Raw genomic sequence first — 20995 nt, forward strand, 5'->3', positions numbered from 1 at the left:
TTTTTTGTAAGTTAACATTTATGGTTGAATAGATTTCAAAAAAAAAAAACATTCATGGTTGAATGCAACTATTGCATTTAACAGTCGATAAGCAAGATGTACAAATGTGAAAATGCACTATAAAATTGTTTGGTGGAAATCCTATTGTAATAAAAAAAAAAACATTTCGCACACATTTTAAAACCATGCACTGGAAAAGAAGTGTAGCTCTCATTAAGTAACCACATACTCCGTATTTACTAAAATACATAATTCTATGTACATTGAGAAAGTTGTTGGTGTGTCAGATTTGAATGATACCTCATCCTGATTCACTAGACAGGTGCGATGAAGAATTGATGATCAGTATAAGGGTATAAAGGATGAAAATAACTTCACTGTTCAGGAATAGGTGCTGAATTGCCACCATTAGTCATAATAACATTGGCAGCAGTCAAGGCATCAGGACCAATAGCTTCACCATTGAGCTAACACACAAATATAGAAGAAGATAGGGAGTAATTAACATTCTCAACAAAAGTGATACAAAATGATTAAATGAAGAAACCTTATCTTAGATTACGGAATGTACCTGTCCACCAGCCTTCACAACATTATGATCCTGAACTCCAGTAGTCGGAACTTTTGAAAGATCTCTTAAAATCCCCTGTCAAATTTAAGAGTCAGGAAAAGTTGGTATGCGGCATGTGTTTATTCAGTCAATAGTAGCAGAAATGAAACGTTTTTTAATTCAATTTTTTTCATGCTGAGAACATACAAATGTAACAATTTAGCAACGAATGGTACTAACTTTAGGATTTTCATGATGAGTAAGTTCACCAAACAGAAACTAACCTTGTTGGCCCACTTAAGTCCACATGCATTGCAAAGTGACCTTGGTCCAGCTGGTCCACGACGCATCATAGGTGTAGCTTTTGAACTAATTCCACAATGAGTACAGCTATGGAAAAAAAAAATCTTGACTTCAAATTGAGTTTAAGATTGATTAACTCCAACAAACCAAGAAATTGAAAATATTCAACAAATTAGAACTCACAATATTTCCTGCTCTTCCTGTCCCGAACTGGAGTTCCTATCAGCAGAAGATGAACCTGCTTCATCAGAAACCCACTTAGAAGATGTAAATTGGCCCTTCTTGCGTTGCATCCTGTAACAGACAGACTACATAAGATTATGGAGACAATGATTTTCATTCATAATCATAAAAAAGTTGATAAAGGCATATGCTCATTATTCAAGAATTTTGAATAGGCATGTATTGAATTCCAATAATTTGAAAGTGAAATTATATAGCCATTGATGGCAATCATACACCCAAGTAAACTAAAAGCAATGCCACCACATGGGTCATTAAGATTGAACTTCATGTCCATTAAGATTTTTCATTTGTATTTAGCTTGCACGTTCATTTGGTATACCTACATTGACATTAGTGCATGGTACCAAGATCCCAAGATCTGTAAACCTAGGTACATGATATAGTGTGCACCAGCATTTCCCCAAGCAAAAAAAAAAAACAAAGAAAAAAAGAAGAGGCTTAAAAAAATGCATCCACTTTTAAATGTTCTCTTCAATTCCCAATGGCCAGTTAGCAAAAAACTTGTTTAATCAGAACCAGGACATGCCATCTCCTTAAATATGTTCAGTTAGGTCTGAAGGCATCATATTATAACAGCAGCAACAACAAAACATATGGTGGAAGGCAAAAACATGAGGAAACACATTAGGCAGGAATTTACATACATGGAATGATAACACCAATTTTCTCTTCCTAGAATAGTTTTCATGACAAGAAAAGTCAAAATCAAATAGCAAGGAGAGAAAGGGCCATTGAATTACCTAAGTGCAACTTCCTTCCGAACAGTATAACGGATCTTCTTGTCAAAACATCGTTCTTTCCTTTTTTCCCTAAAACGATTCAAAGAAGCTATTCTTTGAGGCTGACTAAATCTTCCTGGGTACTCTCCCATGCCCTAAGGACATGGCAGTAGAGATGCTTAGGAAATTGCAAAACAATCCAATAATTACTTAATTATACAGAATATTTGATTACAGATGAAATACCCTATGACTTTGGGGAGCCACTGCTGCAGCGGGAATGCCTGAAGGCACTTCATATCCACCCAGCAGCAACAGCACTGCCTGAACCTGAAAATTAATCAGTAAAGAAGACTAGCTTAGTCCTCAAAAAAAGCACACATACATACCAACTATGCAAATTCTTAGCCGATTGCATGTTCACAAAAGTAATTGAAGATAATAACCACTCCTGCTAGGATTACAACACACAAGTGTTCTGCAGCTGAAAAATCAATCAAAACCTGTAACTCAATCTAAGTGATAGAAACCTACTCAAGAAGGGACCAATTTTTTACTCACAATTCAGATGAACACAAAAACCAAACGCTAAAGAGCCATAGTTTTCCGATTTTCCCGGGAAAACACAAGGAGAACCTCAATTGGAAAGAGGAAATGCGAAATTTGAAACACTTAGATTAAAACGAAAAAATTATAGGCCTAATACACGATTATGAGCCATATTCAGTTTTATCTAAAAAGATACATACCTAAAAAAACGAAAAAATACCTTTTCGGGAGAAACAGCATCGAAAACATAGACTTCACCCTGAAAGGAGAGTGTAAGCTGATCGGCCGCACCTCCGTCGACAGGAGCAGGAACGACATCCGAGCCTCCGGGAGCGTAGACTCCGTGAGGCGAAACGCCCTCCGCGCCGTTCATCGCAGCGTCCATGGAGCGGTGGAGTACGAGGGCGTGAGATTGGGGCTCGAATTGGATGTGATGAGAGGTGCCGTCTATGGAGTCTTCACCTCCTCCTCCGCCGACGTCGGTGGCTGAAACGCCGTCGTCATCTTCTTCTTCGCCGTCGTCAATCTGAGGCGCATGGTGCTCCGGCTCCGCACCGTACATGGACATGGTAGCTCTGCTAATCGCCTCAGCCATTTCGCTCTCCTTCAATTTCACTTTTTCTTTCTCTTTACTCTTTAGCACGTACGGAAAGTGCCACCTCGGACACACCGCACGGAACTATCAAAGTTCCCACCGTGAAAAGTAAAATGGGCCCCCGGCTTGGGAGAAATTTACCTTAATTGCCACCGGGCGTGCTACTGTAGCATGACCTTACACCTATGATCTCATCTAACTACTCCATATTAAATAGATTACCATACCATATAATATACGTGCCATTTTACATATATCCAGATTGATTATAATATAATTTTAATAAATGCTGATATCATACTATTTCAACTCAAATTTGGGTATCCAATTGATATTCTCATCTTCGTAACATCATCTAAATACAATTAATGCTCGTGTAGCATAACAACCTGGGACTATCTAATGATGAGTGGATGGAACATCTGCTAACATCTTTGAGGCTCTGGTTGGGATATTAAGTGCAGCCAAACTCTTGAGTTTTTTACCTTTACACATTGAATACTGAACTACTACTAGTCTACTACTCCAAGGGCTTCGTCATAGTGTTCAAATTGCTCATTTGCTCTCATACCCACAGGCCATAGCACCAAAACTGCGCCTGAAGACTTCTCATGTAGTTTAGTAAACATATATTTAAGATCCATATGAGAAGTCTTAAATCCAATTCTCATTTTCCTCAGTTGTATCAATATACACACACATTTAGGTCAAAACAGTGCAAACCAACATATTTAACAAGATTTATATACACCATCTCTTCAGATTTCAAACCATGAAGCCTGTGGGACCGGGTGAAAAATACTTTCATCATTTCAAGAGAGGAAAAGAAACAGAAGCATAGTTCTTGCAAGAAATAAGTGCTATAGACTAAAAATAAAAATAAACTACCAATAAGTCTCAAGAGTCCAGATTTGTGCAGGTGACAATGATGCTAGCAGACAATGTGATTCACTGACAAAGGGGCAGAAAGGTAACACACTCCTCTACTCAACCAAGCATTATCAAATCCATCTTCACTTTGAATGGTATTCTCACCCAGAACGATCCACAGAATCCCTACAATACCTCATATCCAAAGTCCCAGGACTATAGTAAAGAATTTGAATTACTTGCCAATTTAGTGATAAAAGAAACAGTATATTTATGGTGAGGAAAGTGCACAGAGAAATAAAGAAGATCTATGTGAATCATCTAAGAGAGAGTTATGTAGAACTTTGCTGGAATTTCATCCTTGACAGGGCCACAATCATTTGGGTCAGCCATGTGAAACACTTCTACTTTAACCAGAAACCTTCATGCTTTCTATCCACCGCCAAACTCAAAAGGCTTTGTGGTAATATATTCAATTATTCATCTAGATAGGAAAGAACAGTGGATAATATCTTTAAAAAGTTTCAAAAACCATAACTATAAATAGAAATGAGTCAATTAGTTGGTATGTTATTGTAAATCAGTGAAGAAAAGTGTTTCTTTTTTTCTTATTTTGTAGCTAGCTGATACATCTATATTTATACACTTGAGGAACGACATGTTTCCTCAAATTCTGCTGCCTAACATTACTGCTGCTGCTGCCTAACATTACTGCTGCTGCTGTCTAACATTACTGCTGGTCTACTGCCTAACTTAACCACTAACATAATAATTAATATTCTATAGACTACAACACTCCCCCTCAAGTTGGAACATAAATGTTGATCATGCCCAACTTGTTACATAAATAAGTTACTCGAGTTCCGTTTAAGGCTTTAGTAAAAAGATCTCCCAATTGTTCAGCAGTCTTCACAAATCCTGTGCTGATCAAGCCTTGTTGAATTTTTTCTCGAATAAAGTGGCAGTCAACCTCAATGTGTTTTGTTCGTTCATGAAAAACTGGGTTTGATGCAATGTGAAGAGCGGCTTGATTATCGCACCACAATTTTGCAGGAGTAGAGGTTTTGTAGCCAATTTCATTCAAGAGTTTGGCTTATCCATATTATCTCGCATGTTGATTGTGCCATTGCTCTATACTCAGATTCTGCACTAGAGCGAGAAACAACATTTTGTTTCTTACTCTTCCATGAAATCAGATTTCCTCCAAAGAAAACACAATATCCAGTCATTGATCTTCGATCTTCTTTAGATCCTGCCCAATCAGCATCTGTAAAGCATTCAATCCTGGTATGTCCATTGTTCTTAAACAAGATTCCCTGTCCAGGTGATCCTTTTAAGTAACATAAAATCTGTTCTACTGCAGCCCAATGATTATTTGTAGGGGATGATAAATATTGGCTTACCACACTGACAGGATATGCAATATCTGGACGAGTTACCACCAGATAGTTTAGTTTTCCAACTAGTCTTCTGTACCTTTCTGGATCCTCAAATGGTTCCCCTTCCTTTGTCAGTTGTACATTAGGGTTCATAGGAGTGTTGCATGGTTTAACTCCCAGTTTTCCTGTCTCAGACAATAGATCAAGCACATACTTTCGTTGAGATAGGAATATCCCCTTCTTGCTTCTTGCCACCTCAATGCCCAAGAAATATTTTAGCATTCCTAAGTCTTTTGTCATGAATTGAGAATGAAGAAAAGACTTAAGAGCTGTAATACCTTCATTGTCACTTCCTGTGATAACAATATCATCCACATAAACTACCAATAAAATAACACCTGCTTTAGACCATCTGAAAAACAATGAGTGATCAGATTTTCCTTTTATCATTCCAAACAACTCAATTGCTTGACTAAATTTTCCAAACCATGCACGAGGACTTTGTTTCAAACCATATAGAGATTTCCGGAGTCGACATACCTTTCCATACTCCCCCTGAGCAACAAATCCAGGTGGTTGCTCCATATATACTTCTTCATGAAGGTCCCCATGCAAGAATGCATTCTTGATATCCAATTGATGTAGTGGCCAGTCATAGATAGCTGCCATAGAGATGAGCAGACGAACAGATGTTAATTTAGCAACAGGAGAAAATGTGTCACAATAGTCTACTCCATAGATCTGCGCATATCCTTTTGCAACAAGACGAGCTTTTAGCTTGGCAATAGACCCGTCTGGATTCACTTTGACTGCAAATACCCACTTACATCCAATAGATTTCTTCCCTGTAGGTAAGTCTACCAAATCCCAAGTACCATTCTGGTCTAAAGCATTCATTTCCTCTATCATAGCACTGTTCCAACCAGGATGAGACATTGCCTCTTTTATTGTTTTAGGGAGAGAAATAGAATCAATGGATGTGGTAAAACAGTAGGAAGAGGGTGACAAATGTTTATAAGAGACAAAAGAAGAAATGGGATAGGTACACTGACGTTTACCTTTGCGAACAGCGATGGGAAGCTCTACATTTGTAACTTGATCTGATGACGAAGAGATCGGTGCAGGACATGAGTCTGGTACAAGATCAGGTGTTGCTTCAGATGTAGTATGTATGATAGGAACAGTCTCAGGAACTCGTGGTCTTCGGGAGTAAACTTGTAAAATAGGAGGTGGTGGGTCTGTATGATGGATGAGTTTGTAGATTAGTATATCATCTTCCTTATCTTGAGGAGGACAATTTTGATCAGGAGAAAAAGGTACTTCTTCCAGGAAGGTGACATCTACTGACACAAAATACCTGCCAAGTTGAGGACAATAACATCTATACCCTTTTTGGACACGTGAGTACCCAAGAAAGATACACTTCAAAGATTTTGGGTCCAACTTTGTAACCTGAGGACGAACATCCCTAACAAAACATGTGCAACCAAATATGCGTGGCTCAATGGGAAACAAAGGTTTTGATGGAAAAAGGCTATGGTATGGAGTTTGTCCTTGTAGAACAGTGGATGGCATGCGATTTATTAAAAAACATGCTGTAGCGATAGCATCAGCCCAAAAATGTTTAGGAACTTTCATTTGAAACAATAAAGCTCTTGCAGTTTCGAGTAAATGCCTATTTTTGCGCTCAGCTACACCATTTTGGGATGGTGTGTCCACACAAGAAGATTGATGAAGCATGCCCTTCTGAAGCATATAAGACACAAAAGGATATGAAAAATACTCTTTAGCATTATCACTCCGCAAAATTTTCACAGGTACATTAAACTGAGTTTCAATTTCAACACAAAAGGCACGGAAATGATCAAGCAGTTCAGAACGACTCTTCATGAAATATAACCAAGTCATACGAGAAAAATCATCAACAAATGTAACAAAATACCTATATCCAGTTTTGGACATAACTGGACATGGACCCCAAACATCAGAATGAACAAGTTCAAAAGGTGTACTTGCTCTTTTATTGACTCTCGGACTTAAACTCACACGGTGATGTTTAGCAAATTGACAAGACTCACAATTTAATGAAGACACACTACGAAACTGTGGACAAAGCACTTTTAATAATGAAAGAGATGGGTGACCCAATCGACAATGAGCTTCAAGTGGAGTTACTACTCCTGGACACGCAACTGGTCTTGGTTTCTCTATGTCAAGGATATAGAGGCCCCCGGATTCATGTCCTTTACCAATAATTTTCTTCGTCATGAGATCCTGGAAAAGACAATAATCAGGAAAAAATGTGACGGAGCAATTTAAAGTGCGAGTAAGCTTGCTTACAGAAATCAAATTAAAAGACAGATTTGGTAAACTAAGAACAGATGTCAAAGGAAGTGAGGGGGTTAGAGTGATAGAGCCAGATCCAAGTACTGGTGAAGTAGATCCATCTGCCAAGGTAACAGGGAGACTAGAAGTATGGTTTGTAATTGTTGAGAACAACCTAGAGTTACCTGTCATGTGGTCCGTGGCTCCAGAATCTATCACCCACTTAGAAGATGAAGAAATGAGACAGGTTTGTGGGCTTCCTGTATCTGCAACGGTGGTTGAAGGAGTAGATGAAGACTTTAGACTTTCTTGGTACTTTGAGAATTTTGCAAACTCCTCTGCCGAAATCAGAATGTTTTGAGCTGACACATCACTTGTAGAAGCCACACTAGCATACTGCCTCGCCCTGAGCTGGAACTGTAATTTCCTGCAATCACGTTGCAAGTGTCCTGGTTTATGACAAAAATGGCAAGTGATGCCACTTGGGTTATGCCTTTGAGTGGTTTGATTGTTCCCTTTCTGCGGTGGTCTTGCTGAATTCTGATTTCTGCTGACAAGAGCACTATTCACAGAAATAGTTTGAGAAGTTTTTGTGCGCAATACTCGTGAAAAAGTTTCCTTCAGTGTTGTTATTTCTGGACTTGAAAGAACTTGAGACTTGGCAGTATCAAATTCAGGTGGAAGACCGGCAAGGAAACTCATGATAGCCATTTGCTCCCGTTGCTTTTGTTGTACCTTTACATCCTCATTAAATGGCATTAATTGGTTCAATTCCTCGTATGTTTTCTTAAATTCCATGAAGTAATTTGTGACAGACTTGTCTTGTTTCTCAGCCCGATAAAAGGCTTTACAGACATCAAACATACGAGTAATGTTCCCTTTGCCAGAGTACAAAAACTCAAGATATTCCATCAACTCTTTAACTGTGTCACAATGACTAATTAAATTAATCACATCATTTTCTATTGATTTTCTAATTAACAGAAATAACTGAGCATCTTCCCTAAACCAAATTTTCTTAGCAGCTGCATCTTTTGGTTCATCATCTGTTCTGTGAGCATCTTTATCTATACTAGTTAGATAAAGTTTAATAGTTTTACTCCACTCCATGTAATTAAGACCATTCAGTTTATAGTCTGTGATTTTAGTTGTCACAGGAACTATATCTGAAATCCCAGACTTATTTTCAGCCATAACTTCAAGCAAAAAACTAATTACCCAGTTAAAGCTTTAAAACAAGGTCTCAAACCTGGACCGTGAACTGGAAGCTGAAGGAGGTACTGCGTACTGGAAGCTGACGAAGGTGTATTTCCCGAACAAACTTTGTCCAAACTGAGCCCCAAAATGCGTTGTATGGACTCAGGCGACTACGGGAAACTAATCAGAAAAATTTTCCGATCACCAGAACAGTGTCACGCGTCGGCGCGTGAGATGCTGGCAGACTGTTTCGTCGGCGCGTGAGGGCCACTCGCTGGTCAGATTGTCGCCGGATTTCTCAGACAAGGTCGCCGGAAGGTGGCGAAACTCCCTGGGTGGGTGGTGTCAACAAAGGATCAACAAAATCTGATCCCAATACCTACTGTGAACAGTGTCCGAAACACTGTTGCAGAAAAAAAATTTCTGGGTACAGAGATTAATACTGCAGCTCTGATACCATGTAAATCAGTGAAGAAAAGTGTTTCTTTTTTTCTTATTTTGTAGCTAGCTGATACATCTATATTTATACACTTGAGGAACGACATGTTTCCTCAAATTCTGCTGCCTAACATTACTGCTGCTGCTGCCTAACATTACTGCTGCTGCTGTCTAACATTACTGCTGGTCTACTGCCTAACTTAACCACTAACATAATAATTAATATTCTATAGACTACAACAGTTATAATTTAGATATGAACAGCAAATGTTGCACATAGATATACATTGATGAATGGAAATTACACAGTACACTTGCTATGTAGCCACCAAATAGATTATAGCACAAATATATCTATATGGCCTTTTTTTTTTCTTTTTCTTGCAATCATTCTTGTCATTTGGTGTATGAGTTCCCTTGTGAAATAAAAACTACCATTGACACTTATTAGTGAGAGAAAGCATACCTAAAAAATAGGAAAGAATAAACAGCCTCAACTTTATGTACAATGAGAATCTAATCCTGCAGCCTCAGGCGATGGAAGAACATCAAGAAGTGATACTCTGGGGCCCAGTACACAAACCCAACAACAGGTCCTCCTTTGATATACTGCATAAATTAAGTCACAGTGAACTAATGTAGTAAAAATGAAATCTAGGGGGTCAAGAGACTGGCACACAAGAGAAAGTAAGCCAAAATGCAATGGAACAGCAAGAGGATGAAGAACAGATCTGCAAACCTTTCCATCCAGGATAACAAGTTCTCCATCAACCCAACGGGGATTTTGAAACCCTGGCTCAGCCAGCCTTCCTTGTCCCCTATATCGAGCAATCTGGATTGTCACAGAGAGACACTTCATATGAATGCAACAGAGTTCTTTATTCTTATATTTATTGTATTAAAAAAAAAAAACTGGAAGAAACAAGAATTGAGTAGAACTGCATGGAAAAACATATCACAGGTTAACCACATACCACACCAAATTCTTCAGGAATAATCCCTTTATGAGGAAGTTGGTTCTGCTTTCCAACTTTTGCACGGAAGGCTATCTGCAATGGCAAAAAAACATTGGTATCAAATTTGACAAGATATTAATGTTGAAATCATAAGCAAGTGTTTTTAAGTGGCAAAAGAATATCTAGAAATATTACAGGTAAATAGAACTAAACGGTTTAGTTAATTAAAATAATAATTAAAAAAAAAAACCTGGCCAGCAGGGACATAAGGATCTCCAGTTAATTTTACAGCTTCAACATATTCATAAAATTCAATATTAGATGAATTCTTTGTGATATTGTCCTCTTTCCATTGACCAAATCTGCGCCGTAGGTGGATGACTTCAGATCCATAGAGACCTTGTGTACCAATATATAGTCCTAAAACAATCAGACTATCCTTGATTAATAGAGTAAAGGTGGTAGAGAATAACAAAAATAAGACACAGACAATTAGTGCATTAAAGAGCATAAATGAACAGTAAATAGTCAAGAATCCAAGAAGGAAGGATTTCAAAAAAAAAAAAAAAGGAACTGTCACCATTTAGTGGGTCTGACGACAGTGGAATCTCAATGCGATTGAAAGTAGTTGATTTGGACAGTAGTTGATGATTTCGAGCCTGATTTAGAGTAAGATTAATCAACTTGCCGACATCTTTTAGCATCTGTGTGTTTAATGCATAAATGACAAATCAATAGTAATCATGAATAGTAGGTCACAAATGAGATTATGAGAAGTAGAGTTTAAAAAAAAAAAAACAATTATGAGAAGTAGAGTAATTGTAAATCAACAAATCTAACCTTTTCAGGTATTTTCCCCTTGCCAATAAATTTTGCAAGATCAAGCATAAGATGGTCCATACTCCGCTGACTATGGAGTTTAGGCTTTCTATTTGATGAGGACTCTCCATCACCACTGGATGTTTGTTCATTGTCCTCTACAGAAAAAGTAAATGACAAACGACTCTTCCTCTCCAGCGTAGCTGGTATTCGAAGTAAATCTTTACGGTGAGCACTGCTAGACATATTCTGTACAAGGCGACCAACAACCACCTTAATAGCAACTTGACTCTGCTCTTCATTGTCTCTAGTCCCAGTATCTGTATCCAATTCAATGACATTCTGCTCTTCATTGTTTTCAACTTTAATATCTACTTCAGCATCTACTACTTCTAATTCAATGTCCTCTTCGAAGTCATCTTCATCTACCTCACTATCCACTGTTTCTAAATCAATGTCCTCTCCATCTTCATCTTCATCATCGTCATCATCAAGTACTTGCTCAATAACTTTTGATATTAAATCCCTATCCACCTTAGCTGGAGCTGTTACTTTTAGAACTTTGACCTTCACACCAGGAACCATATCTCGTAATTTATTCTCAAAACCAGAATCATCATCCCTGTTTTCATCATCTTCTGAAACTTCTTTACCTTTTCCAAATAGATCATCTTTGTATTCAGTTGGAGATAGAGAGTCCAAGTTACGGGTACCAGAAAACATAGGGGTAGGAATTGTTGAATCCTGAGGAACTGTCCTCTGCTTTAAGTAGACAGCCTGAAATCATGTTTCATGTGACCTTTTTGATATTGACTAGTTAAGGGGCATAGTACACCACTACAAACAGTGCAGCTCAAAGGAAGAATAAGGCATGTTTACTTTCAAACAATCAAAATGGTCCTAAGTCCTAACATATCGATCTGTGCAACAAAGGGGAAAAAGGATAGGGATAATAAGAACAAAAGGATGCACTACATATTCTATCAACAATGAACCTATTCAAGATTGGCACATCAGTAAAGTTTTTCCCAAAAGAACAAATATTAAGTATCTTGACATTTTTCTTTAATAAAACGTGAAATTTTACTAATGCTGCATTAATATAATTATCATGAATAGTAAATTAAAAAATAACAAAAGTTTTTTCCCTTCACTTGTCATTTTTTACTTTCAAATAATCATATTAGAAATAATTAGTAACTATACTTTCAAGTAACATACCTGCTGCTTATAATCGCCATTCTTATTCATTCTCAGAAATATCTCAAAGATGGGTGCACCCTCTACAGCTGAAGCAAGCTGTCTGCAAGTGAATGTATTTCAATAAGATACATACTCCTCTTTAAGAAAGAACATTTTCTATTTAAGAGTACAAAGGAAGAATTAATCAATAAATTTACCTTGGACTAAATGTTTTGGCAACATATTTTCCATGTTCAGCGCTAATATGAATAATACGACCATATGGGTCATCATAATCATCTGAAATTCCAGACCACCATCCCACCTATGTTCAGATAAATTCTGTTTTATTCCATAATTACAGCATCCCCAGAAAATAAATACAATGAGTATACACATCAACCATCACCCAGCATACCATAACCCACTCCTCTTTGGGTGTTAGTCTGCTGTCTACACAGCTACACAACAAAGGTAGAAGCTATGGTAGTGGGTGGATGGATGGAACAAATGATGGCAAGAAAAGCATACTCACAGATTGGTAACAGCCAACAGGCCATGAATACATTTATTAATAAGGCTGAAAAGTGCACCTCATATTTAAGAGCTAGTGAATTAGATAAATAATATTTCAAATAGGCAACTAGCATATTGATCACTTTATGCATGATTAGTTGATTACTAAACAAAACCAAATTACCAATATCTAGCAATAGGTATTATAGTTACCATATCATACAGTATAAACTAACTTACCAACCCAGCACCAGCATGATCACGGATGAAAGCTGCATCTGCATACAGCTCTTCCTTCACTGCATTCTGTATTTAAACTCCAAAAAGTTATAGTGAAGTCAGTAATAGGAAAAGAATTAATTAATTTATTATTTAATTACTCCGTATTTTATTTATTTTTTATGAGGAGTGGTTTGACATTAATGAGTTATGACAATAAATTGGCAACAAGAAGAAAAACATTAAGAATTTAGTGGAAGACAATGGATGATTTAAAGAGAACTGTGATGGAATTCATACATTTAGATGAGAAATCACTTTTCCCACAGTGTCATTTGTAGCCGCAGCCGCAATCCCCACCTTAAGCTTTGCAGCCTCTTCATAATCCTCTCGACCAATAGCACCTGCTAACTGCGACTGAAGACATAATCCACTTGAGACAAGTCACAATTCACATTAACTGATACATGGTATTATATGCTCCGTATATGTTTCTAATTGAAAAATACTGATAAATAGCTTTGAAACATTAAGTGCGAACAGCAGGGAACAGATTCTGCCATGAGGTTTGCAACTAGTAAAACTCCCACTTCCAACCAGCAAGTATTATGTAGAAAAAGGTTAAACCGTCCTTCTATTCCAGCAAAATATTCAACAAAGGATCGATATATGCAACAAATTATAATATAACGAAAAGACAGAAGTATTGAAAAAAACACTAATCCAACCTTCAAAATGGAAACCGTTTGCTCTTGCTCCTCAACTTCTGTAAAATGCTTTTTCCACCGCTCCCAATCCCAATCCTCATCCTCGCTCTTCCTCTCCGTAACACCACCACTCTCGGACTCGCTCCAATTAGAGTTCACAAAGCTATCGAACCTCTTCAGCACATTTTTAACCGCCTCTTGAATCGCGGAGTCCCACTTCCGCGACGGAGAAACGTTTTCAGACGCCGACGGCGAGGAATCCGCGCCATCGCTGTCGCTGCTACGGCAGCGGCAGCAGAGAGAAGGCTCCGAAACCTTAAATGCAGAATGAGAGCTCGCGAGGGAGTGAGAGCTGAAAAGCGGTGAAGGCCGCTTCAATCGGGATGTGAACTTTCCGACGGAGAAGTTGAATTTGGAAAAGTTTGGATCAATGCAACTGGATGGAGATCGAAATGTTGGCGGAGCAATCGACGCCATGTGAGAAGTATCGAACAATACTCGATAAGAAGCAGTTTTATGTGTATGTGTAAATGTTGCATATAGAGAGAAACTGAAGCTGAAAGAGGGAGCGTAAAGCCAAGGAAGAGAGAGAGAGTGGCTAAGGTGGAGAAAAGCCAATGTATTTATCGAACATTAAAAAAATAAAAATGCTTTCAAAAAAATAAAAATAAAAATAAACAAAAACATAATGAGAAAACAAAAACTGGATTTATTTTGTTTGATAACCCAAACTTTTGAACTTTATAGTATATTCAATTCAAAATAGTCTTCTTCTTTTTTAGTACTATTGGCTCTCAGTATCTATTGAAGCACAAAGAATCAATATTGTCTCTATCACATAAGAGAAATATAACTTGGTGTTACTAAACCACAAGATCTTGACTACTTACAAATAATATAATTTAAACTAAATACTCAATATTGGTGAGAAGAGTTGAAATCGCACTTGATAGTGAATATATTCCAGGACCGGTCGGATACACTTCGGACCCGGTCGGAGGGTGCGCGGGTCGGATGATCGGTTGGTTGGGAGGCCCCAGTGAGGTCGGCTGTCATGGGCCGAACAGTACTCCCGATGGGCCCATGACGCGGCGTGCCAATGATTGTCACGTACTCCCTTCCGTTTGGGCGTAGAGTGAGGTGGGCGCATGCGCGCCACGTTCCCGCCATGCCGGAGGTCCGGTAACCGCACTTTTCTCCCTTATAAATAGCGCATTTATGAGGGGAGAGGGGATCTTTTGACTGTTTCTAGACTAAGACTTGAAGAGAGCTCGGACTTGAGGCAATAAGAGATAGTATTTTCCGGTTTTCCTTGGTGCCCGTATTTTACTGTATCAGTACCATATTGCTGGATTTATTTATTTATGAATTTATTTATTTATTATGATCATAAGAAGGTAAACTAATATATCTTATGACTATAGTTGGCAAAGGACTATAAAAAAAGTAAACCAACATTAGTTAATCATAACTGATTGATTCAAACAAAAAAAAAATCAATAAACCGTTCTCATTAAAAGTTAAACTCAAAATTTTATAATTACAAAGTCAGATCAACTTAACTAGAATTATCATGCATTTTTTTTTTTAATTTTATCTGTGGTGGTTTTGTATAGTACTCCATAGTATATTCTGTATTCTTTGGTGGTGGTCTATTTAGTTGTCGATATACTAGACTGGATTCTGTGGCGAGCAATTTTCATTTTTGGTGGCGGCTGTTCTATCGCCTACACCTAGTCCGGACAAAACAAACACGGTCAAATGTTAATTACGGAGTATTATTATTAAAAATCCGATAATTAATTCTCAAACCCATTTTGGTGACCCATTATTCAGCGCACAACCCGGACCAAAATTTCATCTTCACCCACTCGTCATGGCTCACGGATGAGACCCAATGACCCATTAGGCATTAGCTATTGGTTGGTTGAAGCAGAAACACCTGCAAACGTGAGGAGGGGTGATTGGATTGGAGATGGGAGACGAAAGGGCGAAGACCGAGGCGATGGAGATACTGGGAATGTTTCAGGTTTTGCCTCGTTTGGTCGTCTTTGATCTCGACTACACCATCTGGCCATTCTACTGGTAAAGTAAACACCCTCCACACCTGCATCTATGTATGTATAATGTATAGCCTTGCTGTGCTGCAGCTTATGCTCCTGTTTAGTGTTTTCGACTCTGGATATGTCTGCAAAAACACAAGAGAAAAACACTTCATCATATCTGTTTGTTCATCCATTGTAGTTTTTTTCCTTGATTTTCTGAAATTGGGAGAATTGAGAATTGAAGTCCTTACAGCATTTAATATCATTTTGAACTGTTATCTCTGTGCTTATCTTTCAGTGAATGTCGTTCCAAACGTGAAATGCCAAAATTGTATCCTCAAGCAAAAGGTATTTTATATGCCCTCAAGGACAAGGGAGTTAATGTTGCTATTGCCTCAAGATCTCCCACTCCAGACATAGCCAACGCTTTCCTTGAAAAGCTGGAGATGAAATCAATGTTCGCAGCACAGGTGAGATATTGTGGGATTTATTCTTAACTCATGGCATCCAAACCATTTTATTGATAACCTTAACCTAGGATCGTCTGCTTGATCTCAGCTACTGGTGTTTTCTATTTAACATGTGCCTTGTGATCTTTATTTTCTTTATTCCTCTGTAAATTTTGAATGGTTGGTTATTAGCCCTTGCAAGGCGATCATGTTTAACAACTTTATATTACTCTCAGGAGGTGTTTTCCAGTTGGTCACACAAGACAGAACATTTTCAAAAAATCCACACAAGAACTGGGGTGCCTTATAAAGAAATGCTGTTTTTCGATGATGAAAATAGGAACATAGATGCAGTAAGACTCTAACTGTCCCTTGTTATTCACATCACTCGTGGTTTTTTTGCTAATTCCCGGTTCTGAAGAGCATCTTTAGAACAGAAACTGCCAGAATTTCAAGAACCCTTTTACTTAACTAGTGTTTGCTTCTCTAGGTCTCTAAAATGGGTGTGACAAGCATATTGGTGGGCAAAGGGGTGAATATGGGAGCTTTGAGGCAAGGGCTCTTGGAGTTCACTCAGAATTTCACATCATCGGAAAAGAACAAAGAAAGATGGCGTAAATTTTCACAGAAACCTGGTTCATCGCAAGGAGACGAGCAACAATGAAGTTCTACTCACATCATAGAGATTTCCTGTGAAAAATATGGCTTGGGTCTTGATCACATTAATTTCTGTCAACTTATTATACTGCAAACATGGTCACATGGATATAACCATTTTTGTGTCTAAATGTGTTGTAAGGAGTCTGTATTGAGAAACAGTAATTGGTTACTTTACCATGTGGTCTACTGAGATGGTTGTTCTTTTGTTGCATAGCAATGAACTGTCATATGTCCAGGGTATCTCCTCAGAGAATGACATGGCAAGAAGTCATAAGAAATGGAAAAACCTGCTTGTGGTTAGTAGGAAAATGAAATTTAAGAAGGATATAATGTTTTCTCATGTAAAGAGTAACAAAAAAAAATTGACACAAACACTTCTTTGATAAACAACAAAGAAATCAGTCTCAAGTCATTACAATGGAAAGCAAATGATCATTGCTCAAAACAGAATGACATACAAGAAGCTGTCCACATTTTGAAAGAATGTTTGATGTCCACAAAAGAAGCTTTGTGGAATTTCTAGCTTGACTTGGTGGAGTAACCAGCTATTACCTGCCCGCAAGAAATCCTAATAGTTCAGCTCCTTCAAAGGAACTCTTTCATCCATTTGTTGGTCAAGTCCTTTCCTAGCCAGTAAGAGGGTTGTTTTTACAGTTCCACAAGTATAATTATCATCCCTCATAATATGATTGATATCAAGATCACTTTTGCCTTCAGAATGCTTCAACATTTTCCCCAAAATTTTAGCAAGTTCATCATCTTCATCCAAAGACTTGTCAAATCTTGTGCACATTCCATCCAATTGCAGTAATAAACTATCCCTGTCATGTGATAGTTTCTGGGTTTCATGGAGCAGATCATTTTTCTGGGACTCAAGCTCCTCATTTCTACCCTCAAGTCTCATCTGCTCCATACCAAATTGAGTTTTCAGTTCTTCTAATTCCACTTTGCTTGCTTCCAACATAGTGTCGAGCTCCTCCACCTTCTTGTTTGAATTCAACAAGGATTTTTCATGGAATTCCAGTTTCTGAAGCAAATCACTAACCTTCATGTCCAATTCAGCAATCACCTTGTTTTTTGATTCAACCTCAAGAATTTTTGAACTCTCAGCCTTCTGCAGAGTTTCACTAAGCAAGTTCTCTTTTTCTATGACAACAGTTTCTGCAGTTTCTAGATTTTTCTCTAAAACTTTTGCCTGCTCCATAAGATCATGAATTCTTTCATCTCTCACTTTCAGAATCATCAAAAGATTCTGCTTCTCTTTCTCAAACACCAGAAGGGCATCTGATTTTGCATGCTCATTTTTCAGTTCACTACTAGCCAATTCTTGCTTCAACTGAGTGATTTCATGTTGAAGATTTTTGATGTTGCCATCCTTATCTTCCACAACTTCAAAGTACAGAATATTTTCTTTCTTTAAAGTTTCCACAGCCTCTGCTCTTGAAATTGCCACCAACTCCAGTTCTGATATCTTTAGTTGCATATCAGTTATCTTGGATTCTTGCTCTTTTACAATGCCACAAAGACTCTCATTCTCCTTTTCATAGGCTAGCTGGTTCTTTTTAAGGTCTGCTTTCAGATGCTCTGCCACAGATTTCCACTTCTCTGCTTCAAGTTTACTATCCATGAGTTCACTTGTTCTTTCGGCCAAATCAAGGTTAGCTTTTTCTAAAGCCTCAGAAGCACCTTTGCTTTCTTGGAGAGCATTTTCCATTTGCAGCATTTCTTTATTGGTGCGAAGTTTGTACTCAGCTAATTCTTCCACCATTTCTTTATACCTTTTGATTTCTGCCTCTAGGGCCATTGTTTCTTCACATTTTTCTTTTAGATCAGCACAAACTTTATTGTGTGCAATATCAATTGATTCCAACTGCTCTTTAAGAAGAACAATTTTGTTGTCCTTCTCCTTATTGTGCAACTCCAATTCTGCAATTCCAGTTGAGAGCTTCTTTCTGGCCACAGGGAATTCAGACTGCAACACAAGCATTAATATGGAAGTTTCTTCATTTTGAACATACATTGAATATTGGCAGCCCTCTAGCTCCTTCTCTAACTTTTCAATTCGTTTACTTTTAACCTTTAGCTCAGACATGCATTGTTTCACATCTTCTGTCAACTTTTCAATTTCAGAACTCAATTTAGCTTCCTTTTCTTTGTATTGAAGGGAGTACTTACTGTGCAACTGCTCCAGTGAGTTAAATCTGGTTTGCAGTTTTTTCAGAGAAGAGCTGGCAGCAGCGTCATTGAGTTTTGTATCTTGAAGCTCCTTAAGAGATGCACATAAATCCAACTTCTCTTGCTCTAGCTGTGAAGCCCTGAATTTCATTTCCTTGAACAGAGTTTCTTTTGTTCTTAGTAAGTTTCGAAGTTCTCCAATTTCTTCATCTCTCTTGAAGGTCAAATGCTCAAGCTTTGATTTAGTTTCTTGGCATTCTAGCAAGATGTCATCACATCGAGATTTGAAGTCAGACACTTCCACTTCGAGAACCTTTCTTCTGCTTTCCTCATGAGCTAAAGCTTGGTTACAGAGCCTCAACTGAGTCTCAAGATCTTGTGAGATTCTAATCTGGGAATCTAAGCTTGTCTGCAAGGAAGAAATCTCTTCAAGCAGTTCTGATTTTTCCTTTCCCCATTCAGCCTTACTTGTCTGGAAATTATCATGAAGCCTTCTGTGAGCTTCTTCAAGGTGTGTGAAGTGCTCATTCTTCCATTTCAGCTGATCTTGTGCAATCCTATTATGTTCCTCAAGCTTTTGGATAACCTCATTCGCCTCTTTGAGCTCTCTAGATGCCTGGACATTCAGCTGGGCTTCGACACCCTTCTCCTTTCTGACTGATAAAGTTTCCTTGAGAGCATTGATTTCTTTGTCACTGGCACAAACCTTTCTCTCCAGTTCTTGAATCTTAGTTGTTGCTTCATCTAAAGCCAACACTAGTTCTTTATTTTCCCCCTCCAATTTTCCGATTTTCTCGCAGTAATCCACTCTCAGCTTTTGATTAGCAGAACTAAGACTCTGGAGAAACGATTCCTTTTCATGTAAAATGGACTTGATTTCCTCATAAAGCTGCCTCACCTCAAAGATCTCCTTGGACTTGACGCACAGTTCCTTGGTTTGTCTTTCAATCTCCAACCTGGCTTCTTGAAGTTTTGCTGCTAGCTCAACATGAGCCTTCTTCAGACTCCCACATAGCTCAGTTTTGGCTCGACATTCATCTCTGAGCTTCTCTATCTCCGCTTTGACCTCATCCAGCTCTTCATAAACTTTCTCCATTTCCTCCACTGTTGTACAAAACACAAAATGCTCTGATTCACGAAGATAGCACACAAAAGTTAATAACTACAATGGAATCAATAAACTTCCATGACTGCTATAATTATTCTCTTAGTCTAAACAATGAAAAAAAAAAATCACCAATCATCCCTATCACTCTATCAGCATCATATCAGTTGGTGCTTCAATTCTAGCTTCTCATTAGAGCTAACACAATCTGCTACTCCGTACTAAGTTTGTAACAGTACCAGCACGTGTAAAAATAAATACGATTAGAATGACTGCCGTTACTACTGGAAATCATTATGAACCTTATTGAGTTATTTCACCACTCGAGTAACCATTCCACGGAAATCGAAGAATCGATGACTCCTAGGGCTCCACCAAATTGACAATTCGCAAAAGCAAAAAGAGCAATGAATTCAAACGAAAATGGGAGTAAAGCATTTCAGAAATTCACAGAGAAACAAACATCAAAATCGCAGAATATATGTAAATTAGTACATCTAAAACATGCACATAGAGAGAGATAGAGAGAGAGAGCGATTACTGAGCTTACATTTGGTGGAAAGGATTGGCGAATCAGAATCAGAAAATGAAAGGAATGCAGCAGTTCGATGAGAAAACCCTTTTCTAGCAGGGAGAGAATTTGAATTATTGAATCTGAGCGCGTGCGAGGGAAAATGCTTTTCCTTGCTAATTTTCTATATTTGAAATTTCCTATTACTCCGTATTTATTTGTTTGATTTTGTTTTTTATTTATTTACGGGATAAACACGCTCCTATGTAATAACTCGTAAATCATAGAATATTATGCAACGAATTCGATTGAAAGGGTGAATCAATTATGATAACATCTTTATTTTTAGTACAATTAAAATTTGAAATAACATGAATCACACAAGTTTCTATTAAAAATGTTTTTTTTTCAATGACTTTATGGTTTAGTGACACGAAATGATGTTCTCATATAGAAGGTCATGGATTCGAATCTAAGTGC

At 37.9% G+C, this 20995-nt stretch overlaps 4 protein-coding genes across 9 annotated transcripts; 1 reads left to right on the forward strand and 3 right to left on the reverse strand.

Moving 5' to 3' along the window:
* Nucleotides 1-55: 55 nt before the first annotated feature.
* Nucleotides 56-3110, reverse strand: LOC116028524 (GATA transcription factor 24-like). Its single transcript, XM_031270257.1, has 7 exons — nucleotides 2588-3110; nucleotides 2065-2148; nucleotides 1840-1973; nucleotides 1037-1147; nucleotides 835-940; nucleotides 572-646; nucleotides 56-467 (listed from the first exon to the last, which is right to left on the reverse strand). The coding sequence occupies exons 1-7, from the start codon at nucleotides 2960-2962 to the stop codon at nucleotides 375-377; spliced, it is 978 nt and encodes a 325-aa protein (XP_031126117.1). The 5' UTR covers nucleotides 2963-3110; the 3' UTR covers nucleotides 56-374.
* A 397-nt stretch (nucleotides 3111-3507) lies between these two features.
* LOC116028522 (protein EXECUTER 1, chloroplastic-like) lies at nucleotides 3508-14162 on the reverse strand. 5 transcript variants are annotated; one of them, XR_004100167.1, is made up of 12 exons: nucleotides 13592-14162; nucleotides 13164-13280; nucleotides 12885-12950; nucleotides 12347-12453; nucleotides 12168-12249; nucleotides 10968-11723; nucleotides 10708-10831; nucleotides 10378-10547; nucleotides 10146-10220; nucleotides 9911-10003; nucleotides 9638-9780; nucleotides 3508-3560 (listed from the first exon to the last, which is right to left on the reverse strand). XR_004100167.1 is itself a non-coding variant. In XM_031270254.1 (11 exons), exons 1-11 carry the CDS (start codon nucleotides 14045-14047, stop codon nucleotides 9688-9690), a joined length of 2139 nt encoding a protein of 712 aa, XP_031126114.1. In that variant the 5' UTR covers nucleotides 14048-14162; the 3' UTR covers nucleotides 9440-9687. The 5 variants fall into 5 exon arrangements, 1 of the variants encoding a protein (XP_031126114.1); XR_004100166.1 differs by lacking the exon at nucleotides 3508-3560 and adding an exon at nucleotides 3748-4018; XR_004100165.1 differs by lacking the exon at nucleotides 3508-3560 and adding an exon at nucleotides 3748-4048.
* A 1231-nt stretch (nucleotides 14163-15393) lies between these two features.
* Nucleotides 15394-16964, forward strand: LOC116030776 (magnesium-dependent phosphatase 1). Its single transcript, XM_031273110.1, has 4 exons — nucleotides 15394-15655; nucleotides 15914-16085; nucleotides 16301-16417; nucleotides 16555-16964. Exons 1-4 carry the CDS (start codon nucleotides 15546-15548, stop codon nucleotides 16726-16728), a joined length of 573 nt encoding a protein of 190 aa, XP_031128970.1. The 5' UTR covers nucleotides 15394-15545; the 3' UTR covers nucleotides 16729-16964.
* A 122-nt stretch (nucleotides 16965-17086) lies between these two features.
* Nucleotides 17087-20680, reverse strand: LOC116030775 (uncharacterized protein At4g38062-like). Of its 2 annotated transcripts, none has more exons than XM_031273108.1 (2): nucleotides 20555-20680; nucleotides 17087-20027 (listed from the first exon to the last, which is right to left on the reverse strand). In XM_031273108.1, exon 2 carries the CDS (start codon nucleotides 19993-19995, stop codon nucleotides 17293-17295), a length of 2703 nt encoding a protein of 900 aa, XP_031128968.1. In that variant the 5' UTR covers nucleotides 19996-20027; nucleotides 20555-20680; the 3' UTR covers nucleotides 17087-17292. The 2 variants fall into 2 exon arrangements, with proteins under 2 accessions (XP_031128968.1, XP_031128969.1); XM_031273109.1 differs by having other exon boundaries at nucleotides 17087-20003; nucleotides 20555-20565.
* Nucleotides 20681-20995: the final 315 nt, after the last annotated feature.

Source organism: Ipomoea triloba, chromosome 9 (genome assembly GCF_003576645.1).
Source record: "Ipomoea triloba cultivar NCNSP0323 chromosome 9, ASM357664v1".
Lineage (NCBI taxonomy): Eukaryota > Viridiplantae > Streptophyta > Magnoliopsida > Solanales > Convolvulaceae > Ipomoea > Ipomoea triloba.

Coding starts and splice junctions, on each gene's coding strand:
- LOC116028524 (XM_031270257.1), bottom strand. CDS start 2,962: ATGGCTGAGGCGATTAGCAGAGCTACCATGTCCATGTACGGTGCGGAG. Junction 1,148..1,839: donor CGGAAGGAAGTTGCACTTAG/GTAATTCAATGG, acceptor TGTCTGTTACAG/GATGCAACGCAAGAAGGGCC. Junction 941..1,036: donor CAGGAAGAGCAGGAAATATT/GTGAGTTCTAAT, acceptor TTTTTTCCATAG/CTGTACTCATTGTGGAATTA.
- LOC116030776 (XM_031273110.1), top strand. CDS start 15,546: ATGGGAGACGAAAGGGCGAAGACCGAGGCGATGGAGATACTGGGAATG. Junction 16,086..16,300: donor AATCAATGTTCGCAGCACAG/GTGAGATATTGT, acceptor TATTACTCTCAG/GAGGTGTTTTCCAGTTGGTC. Junction 16,418..16,554: donor AAAATAGGAACATAGATGCA/GTAAGACTCTAA, acceptor TTGCTTCTCTAG/GTCTCTAAAATGGGTGTGAC.
- LOC116030775 (XM_031273108.1), bottom strand. CDS start 19,995: ATGGAGAAAGTTTATGAAGAGCTGGATGAGGTCAAAGCGGAGATAGAG.
- LOC116028522 (XM_031270254.1), bottom strand. CDS start 14,047: ATGGCGTCGATTGCTCCGCCAACATTTCGATCTCCATCCAGTTGCATT. Junction 13,281..13,591: donor AAACGGTTTCCATTTTGAAG/GTTGGATTAGTG, acceptor TTATGTCTTCAG/TCGCAGTTAGCAGGTGCTAT. Junction 12,454..12,884: donor ATCATGCTGGTGCTGGGTTG/GTAAGTTAGTTT, acceptor ATCTGAACATAG/GTGGGATGGTGGTCTGGAAT.